Source organism: Zootermopsis nevadensis, unplaced genomic scaffold (genome assembly GCF_977971745.1).
Source record: "Zootermopsis nevadensis isolate Lab colony 2312 unplaced genomic scaffold, Znev_1.0 Znev_ptg000022l, whole genome shotgun sequence".
Taxonomy (NCBI): domain Eukaryota; kingdom Metazoa; phylum Arthropoda; class Insecta; order Blattodea; family Termopsidae; genus Zootermopsis; species Zootermopsis nevadensis.
In genome coordinates, this window is record NW_028259154.1 from 19,082,969 (window position 1) to 19,101,830 (window position 18,862).

General features: G+C 40.4%; 1 protein-coding gene across 2 annotated transcripts in view; it reads left to right on the forward strand.

Moving 5' to 3' along the window:
* The window catches only part of kibra (WW and C2 domain containing protein kibra), a 53,582-nt gene that overhangs the window by 26,924 nt on the left and 7,796 nt on the right, over positions 1-18,862 (forward strand). Inside the window, exons 4-14 of one of the 2 annotated variants that reach the window (XM_022073275.2) lie at positions 11,110-11,218; positions 11,482-11,641; positions 12,292-12,550; positions 12,636-12,784; positions 13,147-13,311; positions 13,392-14,217; positions 14,844-15,040; positions 15,457-15,543; positions 16,448-16,640; positions 17,376-17,706; positions 18,402-18,574. In XM_022073275.2, the coding sequence (XP_021928967.1) occupies positions 11,110-11,218; positions 11,482-11,641; positions 12,292-12,550; positions 12,636-12,784; positions 13,147-13,311; positions 13,392-14,217; positions 14,844-15,040; positions 15,457-15,543; positions 16,448-16,640; positions 17,376-17,706; positions 18,402-18,574 (2,649 nt within the window). The remainder of the gene's footprint in view (positions 1-11,109; positions 11,219-11,481; positions 11,642-12,291; positions 12,551-12,635; positions 12,785-13,146; positions 13,312-13,391; positions 14,218-14,843; positions 15,041-15,456; positions 15,544-16,447; positions 16,641-17,375; positions 17,707-18,401; positions 18,575-18,862) is intronic. The other variant, XM_022073276.2, reaches the window with a different exon arrangement.

Genomic DNA, 18,862 nt, shown 5'->3' on the forward strand with positions numbered 1-18,862 from the left:
GCATTTGTGTAGATCATATGAAGTGCAGGTTCAGTGTTACGTTGATCTTGCACCCTTTTTCTTTTTAATGAAGTGGGATGTGTATAAATGATTGCTGCATTATGAATTTCATTATATTTTTGTTGACAAGAATTGCCGTATCACCGTTTGCGTTCTGGTATTCACGCTGATTTAATTGACATCCTGGTCATAATCCAAAATAACTTCACATTTAACAAGTCGCTGAGAAATCACTCTTACTTCGCCATGCTGTATCGGCAACTTCTCCGACAGGTGTGTGATGCGGGACGGTATAGCAGCCTGCTACGAAATTTAAATTTAACTTCACCAAGCCTCCTGTAACCCGTTACAAAATGATTTCCATTGTGTTAGTATTATACTGCTGCGGTCTGTAGAGTCGAGAATTGTAATTTGTATTTTAGTTTGCCCAGGACAAGTAGCCGACAGATCAATATTATGCAGTGTGTACTCTGAGATATATTTTAATATACCGACGAGATTTTAAGTGATTGATTATCAGTATCATAACATACTTTGTATTTTCTATTTTTAATATCGAACCCAAGACTTCAGCATTCTAAACTAGAAGCATTTGTTTTAAATTTAAGCTATATACGAGTAAGAAGTATGACGTAATAAATTTCAGTATTATATCAGACAATTCTTTCCTTTGTCTGACCGAGCCACGGCACCGGATTTGGGATACAGTGCTGAAACATACATGAATTAGACCGAACTTTGCGTCCCTGTAGTTTGCACACCTGCTTGGTATTCGGGAGGTGCCGGGATTAAGCTCAGACTATGAAACCATATACCCTGAGGGTTTTTTTAGTTTCCCTCAGTAAATGCGGAAATAGAAATTTAAATTATTGCTACGGCCGCTTCCTTCCACATCCTTTCCAGTCCCTACTCAAATGCACCCTATAGGACTAATAAGGTCAAGTTGCTTTTGAGAAACTGTCGCTGAACAGGTCAATAGGCCCAATCCTTGTAGTAGTTGATGATCATTCGACGATATGTAGTCCGAGATCCTGACATCGTCGTTAAATTAACCGTAAAAATAAAGACGTCTGCACAGAGGGGCAGCGGCTAATGTCATCTCCAATATTCAGCTGCGGAGTTGTTTGTGGGACTCGTGCATGCGTGACCGCCCCAGAGCAGTATGCCAAAATTATTACACGTTAATTAGTGGGTAAGGCTCCAAAGGATAGTGCTGTATAGTTTATGGCAAAATACATAATACACAGTGTTCCAATTAAAACGCAGTCCTAACCACTGTACAAATACTTGCTGCTGGCCTGAAATTGTTACCAGTCGGTACTTCCTTGTCGGGATAAGCATTTCTAAATGTTTCACGAACAGCATTAAACGATATCAGAGTGATGTAATGTTCGAGAGTGAACACACGTTTTGCTTGTGAATGCGCCATGTTTGCCATTCCATAGGTCTTTGCGCAACTGGCGTGAACAGCGGTCTAGCGAACATGGCGACCTTGACTCGAGTGGACCGTAGTATGTGATGGTTGTTTTGTTGCCTTTTAAATGGTGCGTGCTGTAGAATGCCAGTTCTCTGAACAAATAGGGAAAGCAAATGAAGGGGGATAAAATGAACGGAATATGTAGCACGCATGGAAGAGATACGAAATTTATGCAGTTTTAGTTGCGAAACTCGAAGAGACCATTTGGGATACATGCGTAGACGGGAGGATAATATTAAAATGGGTGTTAACGAAATCGACCGTGAAGATGTGGATTGTGAGTAGATTCGTCTAGCTCAGGGGTTATTGTGAGCAGAGAAAGGAAACTTCTTTTTCTGTAAAAGACGAGGAGTTATAGCCAACTAAATGTAGTTATTAGGGCGATCAAATTGAGATAAGATGGGTGGAATGCTTACAAAACTTCAGTCGTAGAATGTGACCACTTTGGAGATTTTGGCGTAAGTGAGGGGATATTATTAAAGTGTATTAAAAAGAGGTATAGTAGAATCCAGGAGCGTTGGTGATGGGTTGTAGCGCTTGCTGCCTCCATCATCAGGGCGATGATGATGCAGGCAGCTTGGACCTCTAAGACGTTGGTAAACTTCTACCAGACTACACGTCGCTGCAATCCTGTTGACAGCCATCTTGCCGGCGACGTCATTACAAGAGACGACGAAAAGACCGTTGTAGAGAGCAACCGCACTGGTGGCGCAGAAGAAACATTAGTTCAGATGTACATGGATCGATGGGTTTCATTTTTATTGTCCCTCGAATGTCGGTTGTAGTAACAAGTTTTTGAATGTGGCAACGACGCTGCGTAGCTCCGGCATAGCATCGGTTTATCCTCGTGCCATGGGCTTTCCGTCTCTTTCGCGCTCTGTGTGAACCCATAACACAGCTCCGCTACCTGTGTTACGCGAACCTGGCGACACAACATAGCGAACACACGGAAATGTCCGAATACTTCCGAATATATGAAGATAAATGTAGAGGATAGATGACCCAACATTGCCATCACCAAGTGAAGGAAAATGTCATCACCCAGGTAGCAGTGTTTTCCTTCCGTTTCACTCTTTGACAAAAGACAAGTGACCCTCAGTTGTGCTGAGCATTGCCCAGTGGTCTGAGTGTATTTATTATGCACGACGTTTCGGGAGTTGGCGTTTTTCCAACAACAGGTGAAGTTAGTAGGCATGGGTCGGTTTGGATCCGGTTACTTTTCAGTCCGAGGCTGGTGCTCTACTCAGCTTATGCTGTTTACCGATTGCAGGGTTGGTTTTACGACATTTTATGAACAGCATAACGTCGAATGATTAAGGTACTGTCCTAGTATTTGCCCGGAGGGGTCGAGGATAGCCACGAACTCCTTAATCAGAATAGCCGGTATTCGGACCTCCTGAATACTGGCCAGTTGACCGCGATGTTCGGTGAAATGGTAGGATTGTGTGAACTGTTGTACGGTGTCGTCTTGAAGGACTGCGAAAGCAGATGAAAACTACACAATCAGGATTGCTGTCTGGAACTGTGGCCTTCCCGAACACTTAGCACGTGGATGCTACGTAGTCCTAGAAATTTCCAGAAACTTAAAACTCGTTGCTCGTAATGCCATACAGTCAGGGTCGCTTCGTGGCTGTTGTGGGCCATGGGCAATGTACATATGATCTTGTGATCCCCATGTCTTTAATTTTCATTAAAAGTGTGTAAACAATGGTCTACAGGTACTGGACCCCAGTTCTATGTGCGCGTTGCTGTAGGAGCTTCATGCTGACATGTGTGAAGATGTGCAAAGCACTCGGTGTTGTTAGAGCGGCTTGCAGTGAGATACATACAGTATACAGTAGGCCTAGTTTGGCGTTAGGTGACCGCGTGAGAACGGAAGTACAATCAGCAAGAAGCATTGATGATAACTCTGGTGCTGCATTCTTATACATAAACAATACACACGCGTGTCTTACTTTGACCCCATCTTGTTCATTCGATCTTCGTCCCAGAGAGACGAAACAGCTAGTTAGTTAGTTAAGTAGTTGTTCAACATTGTATTCGGAGAATAAGGTTTTTGATATTCACTTAACGAAAACTTCATTTCATGAGGTCTGTACTCATTCTGCTGACATGGGTATTGGCACTTTAGATTAGCAAACCGCCTTCTTCTTACGTTTAATATTTAGGTAACTGTCTCTACCATCCTCAGAATTTTCTTTCCAGCGTCTTTATGGCCTTCTACATTTTGTCCTTTGGGATTATAAATCTGTGCTATCCTGGTCCCATTCTATCTACGCGACTTTCCCATCTCTTCATATCTGATGGAGTGTATTATCAATATTAAGTTTTTAACGTGTTTTAGCAGGCATGTTATCTTTGTTTGTAATTGCGTAGTCTATTTCAAGCCGAGGGTCTTAAACTTCATTTTTGCCGCTTCTGTTCATTTATGTTTGTCGTCACATGCATTGAAGTCTCTTCAGGCTGTCAGCCGTGCAAATATGGAGTTGGAATCCAATATTTCAGAGTTATTCCCTGCCTCCATCATGAGGGTTGATGTGATGAGTGATACGAGTGCCCATTTTATTTATACTACGGCTGACCACTGGACAGAAAAATTAGTTTAATAAAGCGGAAACCACTCAAATTACAACAGTTACTAGTATTATATTTACTGTAGTTCCACGTGTTCAATGCATGTAAGAACTCTTCGTGTTTTTTTTTGTTTTGTTTGCAACCTAAGCCATGTAAGGTTTTGCAACCCACCTGCTTAACAGCAGCCCTAATTTTGTTCTTCCATGTCATTCTGGATCTTACAACAGGATCTTTTCAAAGAGGTTTCTTCATCAAAATTCTGTAGCTATGCATTCATTGTCTACCCCATCCTTACCACGTGCCCAGCTTGTTTAAGCTTCCTTAATGTCACTGTCTTGCAATATCTTAAATTCCTCATGTGAGGGCGTGGACTGGATTAATCTGGCTCAGGATATAGACCTGTGGCGGGCTGTTGTGAAAGCTGTGACATTAAAGGCGGGTTTCGTAAAAGGCGAATTTCTTGACTGAGTAAATGTGTGATTTTTAAGGACTATGCACCATGGAGTTAGGTCCAAATATTCTTGTGAGCCCGTACTTTCAAACACTTGTAATTTATGTTGTTTCCTCAGTTCCTTGAAAAAGTGCAGTGGTAACTATGCACCATAAGCATTAATAATGTATAATTAAATTTTGACCACAGATTATATTTATGTGTTTCTTATGGTTCTCAGACATCGATTATTTCCTTAGGCGGCATTAACAAATTGATCTTTGTGGTGAGATGTGGGGTATGGTCTGTGTTTCTTGATACTACTCAGAAGATCCTTTTGGCTTCAAAGTGTTAACATAAGAAACCACACGTTACCAAGCTCAGTCCCATCAGTTTTCCTTCTTTCCTGTGGAGGTCTTCACGGTAGTGCTGTAATGATAGTGCAATCAATAATAGGTCGGGTTTGGACAGCTGGTTGCTCCCGTTTTTGAGAGAACTTCCCCTTCTCTTAGTTGCCCTACGGCGCTCTCTGGCGTTGTAGAAGCATCTGATTCGCGTTGTCGTAGAATGGAGGATGGAAGAAACAACGCTTCCAGTCGGTATAAAAAACACATTCAGATATTTCGTGATGCTGTTGTAGCATCTTTTCTCTTTCTGCTTGTCCCCTTCTCCCCGCTGTCATCTTCTGTAGGTGGAGTACATTTCCATTGAAATCCGATGCCGAGGGTGTACACGTGTCTGTTTGACCTATGGAAATGTGTCCCACCCCAAGATAAGAAACATACGAAACCAGTTGTGAAAATCGCTTCTCAGTAACAGAATCTAACTTACTTGATCATCTGAAGCGTCTCAAGAAGGACACCTCCGCTCGTTCTTAACCTCGGAAAGGATCGGCGAGCAGTTGTCTGATTGCTACAGCCGGTGGAGACTGAGGCACAGGGCTGTATCGGCTCCTACATTTGGTGAAAAGTGATACAGAGTGTTTTGGGAAGGCAAACATCGTATATTCATGGCACTTGGTATCCAACAAATCTTTACCCGACCTCTCGATCCATTGGTTATTCAGTGGGCAGGGTTTAATGGGTAGGGTTATTTTCATCCTGACATTAGATAACGTGATGTTGGGAAAATTTTATTTGCCCCAGGACTACAATGAAACGCAACGCCTTGGTAATTTCTGTCAGACAGAGGGAAAATTATTAATAACAGGTTTCTAGTAATATAAATGGGAGAAGACGTTACGTATGCAGAATTCTTAATGAAAGTGCCCAGAAGTTAAATGTTGCCTATTTCTCTTTTTGCGTTCGACAATGTCAGACGTCAACGGACGTAATTATATGAATAAAAAGTGTTTGAAACTGCATATATTTGTTGGCAGTTTTATTGAGTCTTGCAACCTTAAAATGCTTGTCAGCATCACGCATGCGAATTATATTTAAGCCTTAGGCATTCATTTGATGCAGTAATATTGGTGTTACTTTTGAGATTGTGTTTGGAGTGTGAGAAAGCATAACGCTGTACTTTTATTATTACTTCCCAGCATAATTGTGATATTAAAAGTACCGAGTGGGTCCCTTATAACCACGGCATGATGCGTCCTTAGGTTGCTGCTGATAGCGGTATGGACGGAAGCTGCAGTTGTTTGAATAAGCAGTAGCGGATAACCGACAAGGGGTGGTCATCCAGCTTCAAGATTAAAACCCACCTTGTTAATGAAATGTTACACAGGCCACTTCGGCATAGATGGAAGGATACTGTTAAAATGGATCTTAAGGGAGTAGGGTTTGGAGGCGTGGATTGGATTCGTTTGGCTCAGGATAGGGCCCGGGCCGCGGGGAATTTGTTGACTGACTATAAATTTGTCAAAAACACTTACATAGAGTTAGTAAATTTGTCTGCTGCAACCTGTGAAATCTGTCATACTCCTGATGTATGTCTTACTTAAATCCGGGGTTCTGCCACAGTTAAAAGGAACAAGAACCACACAGTTACATCGAGAAATGAAAGTTGCCGAACGAAGACGTAGTCAGTAATTTCGGTTGAGGTCGTAACATGGGTCTAAAGCCAAGTGTACCAAAAGCTTTGTGGGGCCTCGCAGAGAATTCCATATTTTTGTCGGTCTCGGTGAATAATAGCAGGTTTTAATGTGTACACGGACTGCAGGCATTTGAACTGATGGTTGGCTGTTGCAGCAACACTGGACTCTGGGTCAGTCGACCTTGAGAGAACGACCTTGCAGGAATTTGGTGCTAGTTTGGGTTGTGGTCCTAGCTGACTCCAGTTCGGTCAGACCACCTCAACGTTCTTCATTTGTGGAAAATGAGTCCAGTTTCGTATAAACGTCATTGTTATCACGGAGTACACCGATGAATGCCGTAATTGGATTTTGGATCATTGTTAGATGTGAACAATGCCAATTATTTCTTTAGCCTAGGAGTTTTTAGTGTGTCCTAACTGAGACGAACGGTTATGTGGCGAGAAATTGGAACTGGCCATTCAGCTTATTATCCTGATACTGACATGAGTACTCTCATTCAGGTGACCACTGGCTTCTTTCGGAATATAGTATTAGTGTGATGAAATCAAGGAAGATGAGACGAGTGGGACATGAAGGATGTATGAAGAACATTAGAAATGCGAGCAAAAATGTAACCTGAAAATATGAGAGAGAAGCCATTTTGGAAGATCCGAGCATAGTTGGGAGGATAATATTAAAATTTATCTTAAAGGAGGGTGTGGAATGGATACAAGTGGTCAAGGATAGAGTACATATAGAAAAATGTTTACAATGAAAATTATAGATCTTGGTGAGATCTGTATATTAAGTAATATTCCTACTTCTTTTACAATAAGCCTTGTTTGAGACAATTAATGAAGTTTGATGTATCTGCGAATAAAGTATTTTTTTAAGTTCGGTTAGGTTGGATCGGTATGGACCAAAATTAAATTCATACAGTTTATTAAAATTAGAGTTACATTGGTTGTCAACTTTCAGTGTACACCCCAGTACGAAATTTAATCGATTTCGGTCACATGACACGTTAACGTATAAAAGATGGGAACAATACGAAAGTATGAACTATGGACCATGGCAATGGACCCTATGTGCTTTCACTTTGTTCGAAGAAATAATAATTGAATGCTGTGACAGAAGCAGGCTATTTGCCCATGGGAAATGTAATTAGCTGATCTTTTACAGCGCCTACGGACGATACGGCCATGATTCTGTTCCCGACGGTGGCGTTGGAAATTGTTCTTCATTGTTACATCTATACATATTTGTCAAGTGGTACAGGCAGACTTTCCGCTCGGTTTATAGTGGCCGGAGCGTGAAGATATGGCTGTCTGGAGCTCAGGTCGGGAATGCTATAATCTTCACGCTCGCCTATAGTCTGCTCCATAATGGTGTGCTTCGGTTTAGGCCATTTGTATTCTTGAATATGAAGTAATGATGGTCGTCGTTAGTTGCATTAACCGTTTGAATTACGTAGTTAATCTGAAGAGTGTTCATTAAAGATTCAGTTCCTATCTGAAAGAGAGCGCATTTCCATTACAAAGATGTAGATGGCTGATGAGAATGAAATTAAACCTGTAGCCCTGATGATGGAGGCAGTAAGCATCTCTAGAATGCTGGTAAACTTCTTCCAGTTTACATGGCGCAACAACCCAGAAGGCAGCCAGCTTCTGGCAGTTTTGCGTGCAGATATAACTTCGAATTCGTGAAAAGGAATTAAAGAAATCAGCGGGGCCTGAACTTTTATGCCAGGCTATGTTAGTGGAACCTTTTAAATCAACGCTGCTTGTATCCAAATTTCTACCTTTTCTTTGTACTCTGTAAATTGGATAGGGCAGCACCGTTTCTTCAGACATCCATATTGTCTGTACCTTTATTCTCTTCTGAAATTCCTGAAATTATATAGTTTGGTCCTTTCTTCCCTTCCTCATGCCCCCCCCCCCCCCATGAAATTCCTGGTCCCTCCTCTAGCAAGGCCGATATAGTACGATATAGTATTATGAACAGCGGCCCCCCTCCAATCTCTTCGGCCAGTGTGTACCTTCCAAATTCCATCCAACTTCAGTGAGGAACCAGAGGCGGCAACCCATTACGTAGGTCCAACCCCCCGAAGGGGGACCGAAGATCCAGCAAGCGAAGCAAGCAGCCTGCATACAGTTTGAGACTGTAGCTGACTGGTGAGAGACGCGAGCGATGTAGTGTCAGGACCGGTGGAGATGGATCCTGCCGTACGCGGCATTTCTCCTGGACGACTGTCCAAGTATTTCCATGGCATCCCTACATACGAAATTCAGTCGCCATGTCATTCTGTGTATTACTCTACGTATCCGCAACGTGGTTACCAGCCAGAAGACAACGCCGACAGAACCGTGTTGTCTTCGCCCGGCTTTGGGTCTTCCTCGTCGGAACATTGGCAGTTTGGAACGAGAACATGTCACAGCAGTGAACTGTTGTTGAATCTTGAAATTGTGAGCTCCTTTTTTGTTGTTTTTTCCCTCCAAATTTAATTGAAAGCACTGTCGGTAACTGCAAGAATCCTTACCAGTTTTGTCATTTATGCGATATGTAGCATACATTATAACTTTACAACATTTTAGTCAGAAAGCGTGAAGGGAGGAAATAATATAAGGTAGGGCAAAGCTGGGAGGGTATATTAAAATGGATAGTTGTGGATTGGAGCCATCTGGCTCAGGTTAGGGACACTGGTCTGCCACCAGGCGGCCTCTTGTGAAGACGGTAATCCTTCCGGTTCCATAAATGGCAGGTAATTTCTTGACTAGCTGAGTGACATTAGCTTCTCAAGAAGTTTATTTACTTCTTGAATGTGATAGCTCATTTATAGATCAAATCCTAATGCCTGAAATTTTGGACAGTAAACACCGGTTCGGCTGTTGTATCATATGAGATCCACATATATAATATTTTTAGATATTACGTATTTTTAAATAATTTCAAATAAACAGTATATTATGTAACCATGTGATCACCAGTTAACTGCATGAGGCATTCTCTTAAAATCTCAGTCTATATCAACAGCACTGTTTAATTTGTCTGCACTGTAATATGTGTTATTTTTGATGAGTAGCAGTAGGTTCCTTAAATAATATAATTATCAATCGTATGGCATCAACACAACTGAATAATTCTTGTGACATTAGAGCGCAAGATAATATGTATATAACAGTAATTTTAATGTTTTGATATTTTATGCATTCGTATCTTTTGTTGAGTGGAAAAGAAAATTGTACAGCTTAATAATGGCAGCTTATTGTTGACGTGGTATGTGCATCAGACATCTTATTCTTTAGAGGTGTATTGATGACGTTTATTTAATTATATTGTATCATGTAGCATAATGAAATGCTTTAAGTCTAATTATTTAATGATGGGATTGTAGATTACGTTCTTGATTTCTGTGATGTCAGTATTTCAGCTGTGAGTCTTGGCTGCCTCCTTTTGGAGGTTTCTTAGTCTTTGAGGTGTGCTGTATATAATTATATTAGTAACTATTTCAGTGTGGTAATATGTATATATGAGAACATATTAAATTCGGGTAAGTTTTGCTACCACGCAGTAGGATTTGAGATTCTCACGGCAGCGAGTACAAAGATGCTCTAGAACAGTGGTATTCAACCTGGGGTACGCGAAGACATATTAGGGGGTACGTGAAAACTAAAAACAATTATTTTGTGATAAACACTGAATGACGCCACGGTGGTCTAGCGGTTAGAACGCTGGCCTTGTAATCCTGGGGTCTCGGGTTTGATTCCCGGCGGTGCCCGAATTTATAACTTGTGTTAGACAAGGCCGTGGTCTAGGCAACATGGAGTTTTCCTCCGGGGGCTTCCCCGGTTTCTCCGTGGCATCCCAACAATTACTCCATTCACACACAGAAGAAGGCAATGGCAAACCACTTCTGGATCATCTGCCAAGAACGTATATGAGCAGGTCCCAGTCCGAGAAAAGGATGGAAGAATCCTGTTCATATGGACCTGTCGTCAGACAGAACACTAAATAAATAAATAAACACTGAATAATCAGTAATGTAATTATTTAATTTATTTTAGATGTAGATTATATACTATGTATAACTTGAATTATACACCAACAACTTTGGGGGTACAAAGTTGAAGAGAGATTATATCTGGGGCACGCGAACAAAAAAGGTTGAATACCACTGCTCTAGAATACTGCATATTAAGGGGTTTCATAATTTATACTCTTCACTTAATAATATTAGGGTGATCAAATGAAGGAAAATGAGACGGGCATGGCATGTACCACGTATGGGAACATGGTACATGCCTACAACATTTTTGTCGGAAGACCTGAAGGGAATACATCATATGTGAGAGGATAATGTTAAAACATCTTATGGCGGTAAGGTGGAGGTTTATTGACTGGATTCTTGTGACTTAAGATAAGGTTGAGTGGCAGGCCCTTGCGAAGAAATTAATGAACTTTCAGGTGAGCCGAGTGTCTCAATGTGAGAGCACTGCGTTTCGGATCTCCGCAGCAACTCTTCAACCAAAATTGTTTTCATCATATAACTGCAGTATACATTGTATATAATTGATTTTCTCCGGTTGCAGTAAAATATTTTCTTTGTTACAGGCAAAGAAAGAAATATATGATGTTAAGCAGCAGAGACTGTACTTGGCCCAGGATGAATACAATCATCTCCACAATGTACTAACCACACTCAACACTTCTAGAACAAGTTGTAAGTTCATCATAAGTGAAATCTGAAATCTTCACGGAAATGGATAACATTTTGAATCGGTTTCCACAATATGAAAATGGAATTTTGTAAAATACGCCCAATATGATTTCCTAGTGTCGATTGTTAGTCACATTCAATTTATTTAACTGTATTTCTTGCTCATTAGGTCTGGAAATGAAAATGGCTTTGTAAGAATGAGCTAGTTAAATGTATGTTTATGATTTTTTAGTAAGAAATTAAATTTGGTTTCTTATGCATTTCAGTGTGTTCGAGCTCAAGCAGTGTGAGCACCAAGTATGATCCAGATCTGCTCAAGTCAGACGTGGCTCTGGCTCGGAATCGGGTGTCTCGGCTTAAACGAGAGCTGGAGCAGATTCGGGCCGAGATGAGCTGCACGCAACGTGGTGTCGATACGCTAACTTCGTAAGTATTGTTGGGCTTTTTAATATTTATTTTATTTATGCGAAGTTTATGCAGTTTCCTATGAGGGGACAAAGTTTGAGTGCTCAGCTGTTCATGTTATGCTACTACATGGTGTGAGCTCTAGATTCAGATAGTTAAGTTGCACTGGAACTCACGTAAGTCATTTATTTTGTCTGTGGGGACATGGTTGTTATGTGTTTGCTAGGGGAGGGGGGGAATTGGACTCTTCTTCTTCTTCTATGGCTCTCCGGTCCGTATTCGGTCCATGGCCTCCTCAATTTTCCTCTTCCATTCGGTCCTCCGTTAGGTCCGTCTGTCCAAGGCTTTGATTGAGGTTTCGAAACATCTTCCTTTTTACTGTGCAAGGTTGTTAGCCTTGCGACCAACAACCAACCTGGAGGACCAGGGTACCTGTCTTAGTCTGACCTCTCCCCCTCGACCAATCTGGCTAGGGAGGCCCTACCAGTAGCTATGCTACCGCCAGCATAGCTCTTGGGGTCACTGAGGTACTCAAGCCCCACCACCATGACAAGGTGTAGGTACCATTAAGTGGGGATCTTAGGCAACGTAAAACAGTAAGAGTGAAAAAATGTTTATTCTTTCTCATATAATTCCTGTGTACAACTTTTAATATCACAAACTGTATACAGAGTGGAACAGAAGTTGAGCACACACCAGGGTGGGTGCTACAACATCACAGAAGCCCAGGCAATCATGACCGAGCTTCGTAACATTCAGAAGTCCCTGTCGTCTGGAGAAAAGGAAAAGGCAGAACTAATGCAGTCCCTAGCGAAACTCAAAGATGACCTAACGAGGTTGCAGCTGTGTGAGAGCTCACCTGATGTCTCCACACTTAGTCTTCCGCAGGAGAAGCTGAGCACAGCATCACAGACTGATCTTTCAGGAGAGGTATGCTTTTGTTATCAGGTAGATATCTGCTGTTTGAAAGCTTACAGTTTTCTTTACTGAATATCAACTAAAATATTTTGTTTAGCTGGTTCCAATTGGCACACGACTAGCAGAAATGGCTCGGATGAGGCTTCAGTATGACGAAGCAAGGAAACGAATTCAGATGATCCAACAGCAGTTGGCAGACTTAGAAGAAAAAGTTACGCCTGGACAAGCTGAGTCGGATAAAGACAGGCAAGTTGATGTTTATTGTTGGTGTGTAAAGTCAGGATAATGTAGGATGATACAATGCTCTCACTCTTATAATAGATGCAGTCTCTTCTGAACATATCGGAAAAGGTAAGTTGATATGTGCAGAATACAATTTACAATTTTGGAAGGCACGCAAAATATGTTTTTCCCCCATAAGATTCAGTGTGTATCAGCAGAAATAAAATTCTTACATTGTTAAGCAGAGATAGCTAATTTACTGTAAAATAAATTATGTATATTGGAAATTATGATACTCCACATAGTATCCAGATCTTCAGTGTCATAGTATTTACAAAAACTTGTTATTCTGCGGCTATATGTGTATCTTGCCTCTGTATATCCAGGCTCCTGCTGTTCCAAGAAAAGGAACAGTTATTGCGAGAGCTTCGTAGTATCACTCCAAGAACGCGCAGTCAACAGGAAATGCAAGACATTCAACAGGAGATCAGAAGGTTGGAACAAGATCTCAACAATGCTCTTGAAATGTCTAACCGAGCTATCACTGATAGGTGAGTTCAGTTTTTGTTTTGATAATTGCAAAGAAAAATATGACAATTAGGGATACCAATCGTGTATTTATGTCTTGCAGACTACGGCTTCATGAAGAGAAGCAGTTGTTACTTCAGCAGTTGCGTGATGCTCTCCGCTCGATGACACAGTTGGAGTCTCAACTGAAGACTTTATCAGCAAGTACGCTGTCAGTGAGCTCAAGTTCAAGCTTGGGGTCTTTGTCTACTGCAAGCAGCAAAGGATCACTTAGCTCAGGGCTAAGTTTCACCGACATCTACGGCGGACCACAGTGTCTTGGGCTTAGCAATATCTCCGTCACCGCAGAGAAACCTGTCGATATGGTGGATCTGCATCGCCGCGTTGAACGCTTGCTACGAGCTGGCAGTAGTGAATCTTCGAATCTTCTTCCCTCTCCATCCTCTGGTCGTTCCCTGCCATCGCTTTCCCCTCGGTCATCACTGTCTTCCGTTTCACCCCCAGTATCTCCCTTGTATGACCCAGCATTGTTGGCAACATCCTCAGGAATAGCTGGACCACCACCTGCGTATGAACAAGTTGAAAGACAGAGAAGACAACAGCATTTAGTAGCTTCAGTAGTTTCAAATACGACACACCAGCAGTGCTTAGACAGGATACAGTTAGAGGACCGATTGGCTGAATTGAGGTTAAATCAGCAACACATTGCTGCTCAGTTACAGCAGCATGACTATATAGTGTCAGGAGGTGTTAGTGCAGTGGGCAGCTTGAGAAGTCAGCGAGCACTGGCTGATTACTTGGAGCTCACGAGAGGAGGCAACATGTCACAAGGATCAGGTCTTGGCAGGCCAACAGCAGGAGATCCTCCTCTCTCTCCTATTTCGGAAACCCCGCCTCCAGTTCTGGATGATACAGTAGAACTTCTTCAGGTTGGTCTGATGAGATGTACTGTAAGTTCAGATTTTGGTCCTGTTAACAAACTATCTTAGCCAAGGTTTTCTGTGGTTTTTCTCGTTTCTTTCAGGCAAATGCACTGATAATAATTGTCAGCTGCAGCCATTTCTAAATCTTTATGAACTCATGTTGCATTAAGTATTCTGTGTGTGAGAGACCTTACGATTAGTTGGTTTTACATACCAATGCACAAACTGTTTGTTAATCCTATGTTTGATTGCCATGTAATGCGTAATATGCTATCCTATTTGCAGTATAAACACTGAGGCATTATAAAAGGTTTACACTTTTCATTCTTTAATTAATGTTTTAAGCACAATTGTGTGTATCCCGTGTTCTGAACAGAACGTTTTCTTGTGACATTAACATGTTCACTAATTTCATGAAACAATACATGTCACTAAAAAGGCCAAACTCAATGATATTTCATTCACGCTGTCTCTCTGACTACGTTTTATGCCTGATACAGCATTTACCTTGAAATTACTAAAACTGAGCAGTCACAGGGAAACAGTCTGCACTACTGCTTTTTCTAGCCCAAAAATGCTCACTTCATTAAAATGTGAAATGGTAGGTGTTGAAAGGGAAGTAATTATTACAGGTAGCAGCATTATCCACACCATCATCATCAGGAACAAATACAAGATCAGTGTCTGCAGCTGTAAGTGATGAATCAGTGGCCGGAGATTCTGGAGTGTTTGAGGCGTCCAATAAAAAGCGGTCATCACTAGCAAGTGATAATGCGGCTGAACTTGAGGAAATGAATCTGGAAACAGCACAAGTTCAGATCAAGCTAAGGTATGCTCCTGTTTGTGTTGCTGTGTTGTATAAGTGCACGTTAGAGCCTGAAACTCTTCACATTATGTATATTTTGTGTTACTATTAACCATTTACAGCTGTCTCTCTATTAGTATGCATTATTGATCGAAGGAAATAAATTAACCCTTTTATGAGAATGGAGGATTACAAGAGACTTCAATTTGCAGAACAATTAATTTAATGAGATTTATATGAACACATTAAACTTTTAAATTAATGTATATTCTGGAACTTGAGATTTTGTTTTGAGGCTTTGCGCTGTGGTTGTATGGTTATAAAACAGGTATGAGTTGCCCCCAATCGATGTAGCATTTGATTATCAGTTGTTCTGCTGTGTAGAGTTGTAGTTGGAAGGAAATTCATTATATTTGATAACTATATGTTTGTTATTGCAGGTACTCTGTTAGTGACAGTCTGCTTCATATTGGGATTGAAAGAGCACGTAACCTGGGAGCATTATTCATCCCAGACAATTGCAAAGTGTGAGTATGGGTTATAACCTGCCTTGTAGAATAGTGTGTATTAAGTGATTTTTCTGTTCACTTCTATAAACTAAATTTGGGTTTCTCAGTGTTAATAGTGTTTGTAATGTTTGCATGTATAAAACATTTATTTAAAATACTTCATCTGTTAAATTCCTCAGGTCATCTTACATTGTTCCTGAACAATGTTTGTAATAATGGAAGATCCACTATCATCATTTATGATTTATTTAAAAATAGCAAAACAAAAACATTTTATGGTGAAATAATTTTTCCATAAAATAGGGAATGCAGATGTGGCTGCATGATTTAAAATGTGCATGGTTATGAACTGAACAAATACAGGTAGCCCTCGAGATGTGTTCCTGGACGAACCGGCGTAAAGTGTACAGTCATCTCTGCTGTTATGTGATAGTTTCATTCATGTAAGACGCTTACCTATAGAAAATCGCGTAGTACCTCCGCAGAGATTAAATTAGTCCTTTGAAAGTTTAAAGTGGCAGGAATGATATTGCATATGCAAAAGTTTGCATTTCACAAACAGCTTTTACCGATTAATCGATCTCATTGGAGCAAATTTGCGTTAACGAAACATACATAATTGCAGAGATGACTGTATTTATAACTTTTATTCGAAATCAGTGATGTAAGAATTACGATTTAGTATAAGAAGCAGTACGAGATACGTTGTAAAACGTTATAAATAATAGTAATTTTTTCACATTTTGACTTGCTGCTTTCAAAATCAGCGTTATTCTAAACTGGCGCAAATCGAGGGCTACTTGTACTGGGGTTGTGTGTTTGATCCTGCCTAGGAGAGCATGTATAATTGAATACTTTGTCATCATTTCCAGTGTTCCCTGAATGAGTATAATAGACTGATTGTGATTCATACTGTATTTAGGTATATCAAGACAGCTTTGTTGCCCAGTCTTCCACCTATCAACATGGCATGCTGTACCAAACCTGTCGAGGACCTCCGAAAGCCAACGTTTGGTGAAAACTTCCCTCTAGCTGTCCCCCTTAGCAAATTGTACACCAAAACTCTACAAGTCAATGTTTGGTGTATTGATACAAGCCAGCGGGAAGATTGTGTGGTGAGCTATAGCATCAATTGTCAAAACTTGCAGGCTGAACATCAAGTGTCTCATTGTGTTATCCTTTCATGATGACCTGATCTGATTTTTACATTTGGTATTTATTTTGCACCAGTTGTTGTAAATATTTTATTCTGTTTCTAAGGAAGCTGCAAAGTTTGCGTGGGATATATTAATTGGTAGAAGAGTGAATTTTAGGCTCCAATACTAATGGCTTTGAAACACCAAAATTGTCCAGAATGGATATGGAATAGTAAATTTCTGTTTTCTCTGTCTTGTGACATCAGTAAGAGAGATGAATGGATGTGCAAACTCCCAAATTGTTTTAACTTGGACTTTAATCTTTTCACCTATTTTTATAAACTAACAGCAGGGAAGTATGCTTGTTACACAAATTAAGAAGTTTAATATAACTTAACACCCCTTCCCAAGTCCTAGTTTTTTGGTTAACTGATTTGATCAGAAAGACAAGGTATATCAACACCATTTAATGAAGATCGAATTAGTCAGTGTGTCAGAATAATTAGAACTGGAAGCGAACACTATATTGGGTTTATTGCAGCCATGTGATCAGAGATTACATGTTCCATCCCAGCATCTAATGGCTTGTCTAGCACTGTGGATTGCACATTTTGAAGTTTTTGTATGTCTGAAACTTACTCCCCAAAAAAGTTCAGTCAGGTGATATATAATGAAAATATTAATATTCATTTAGGTTTGTTTTGTTTTTTTCAGGGTTGTGCTCAAGTAAGTTTAGCAGACTTTATACCTGAGAATGTATCTGTCAAGTGGTATAATATTTTGAGCTTCCGGTTCATGCAGCCATCTTCTGACATAACAAGTACAAACTCAGTTGCACCACCACTCACACAGTTGTCAAATGGCAACACTGACGCAGCAAAAGAACCCTATCCCGCAGTGAACAGTCGAGATGAGGGAGAAAGTCAGGACAAGCAGGAGAGTGAGATATCTGTCTTTATCAAGCAAGTGGCATCTGTTAAGGAAGAAAGTTCAGATGACTCGACCATCATCTCATCTCAGACATCGACTCTTACGTGCAACCAAGGTAGGAAATATGAGGTTCCTGTTAAGTCTTCCTGTCTAGTTTTAACTTTGTTTATGAGAAATCTGTGCCAAAGGCCATGAGATTGAGACTGCCAAATTCTAGTGACACTTTTTGTCATATCTTCTAGGTTCTTTACCTGTAGCAAGGACAAAACTTTGTGAATGTGTGGGAATAGGCCTCCATCCATGGCTTTGTGCTCAGATTAAATTGAAAATTTATTTCAACCAGTCATACATATGCAGAGGTTTGGCTGTGTTTGTGTAGTATTGGAATGTGTTGTTAGAACTGAAAGATTGATACAAGAAGGGTAGTGTATTTTTACAAAATTGTGTAAAAAAGAACTATTATTCAAATTTGTTCGTAAGTAGTAAGATTTAAGGTTTTCATGGCATCAAAAATGTCAGTTGTGATGCTGTGTAGTCTTATTAGAGGTTAAGAATGTTTTTTGAAGGACTGTAACACTGCATCTGGGAAAGTGGGTAAAGATTGGGATATGGGTAATTTACAGCAGGAGCCATTAAAAATGCTGTGAGTGGCTGAATTAACGTTATTTTTATACCAAACTGTCTGGTATGGTTCATTAAAAAAATTAAAAATTATTATCACTCCGTTTTCACTGACAAATGAGAGTTTTAAAGGTAGGTTCAGCATTTTGTTACAGGAATGTGTGGAAATGTGTAACTGACATATTTCAGTTTTAGGTCTACAGTCAACTGTCACAGTGCGATTGGAGGAATTGGACAGCCAGGAAGAGGAAGATGAGGAGGAAGTAGAAGAAGAAGATGAGGATGAGGAGGATGAGGATGAAGAAGGAATCATTGTCGAATTTTGCCAAGAGGATATTCTGGAAGAAGTCTTGGAGCATGCTGTAAGTAAACAGTTTGATAGCTGTTAAGATTGGAATGCACTTCTGTGCTACCTTATTAACTTCAGTAGAATGTAGAATTTAGATTTGGGAACGTGTAAATGTAGTCTGAATTAATATGTCAGTGTCACACGTTCTTTGCTGTGGCGCAACAGGTGGTAGCCATCTGTATTAAAAAGTTTCTGAAAAATTGAATTCTGATCCAAACTGAGCAATTGTGACTACCACTCTGCCAGAAATTCAGTATCTAAAATTATGTTTTATGTACCATATATTTTCATACAGATTTAA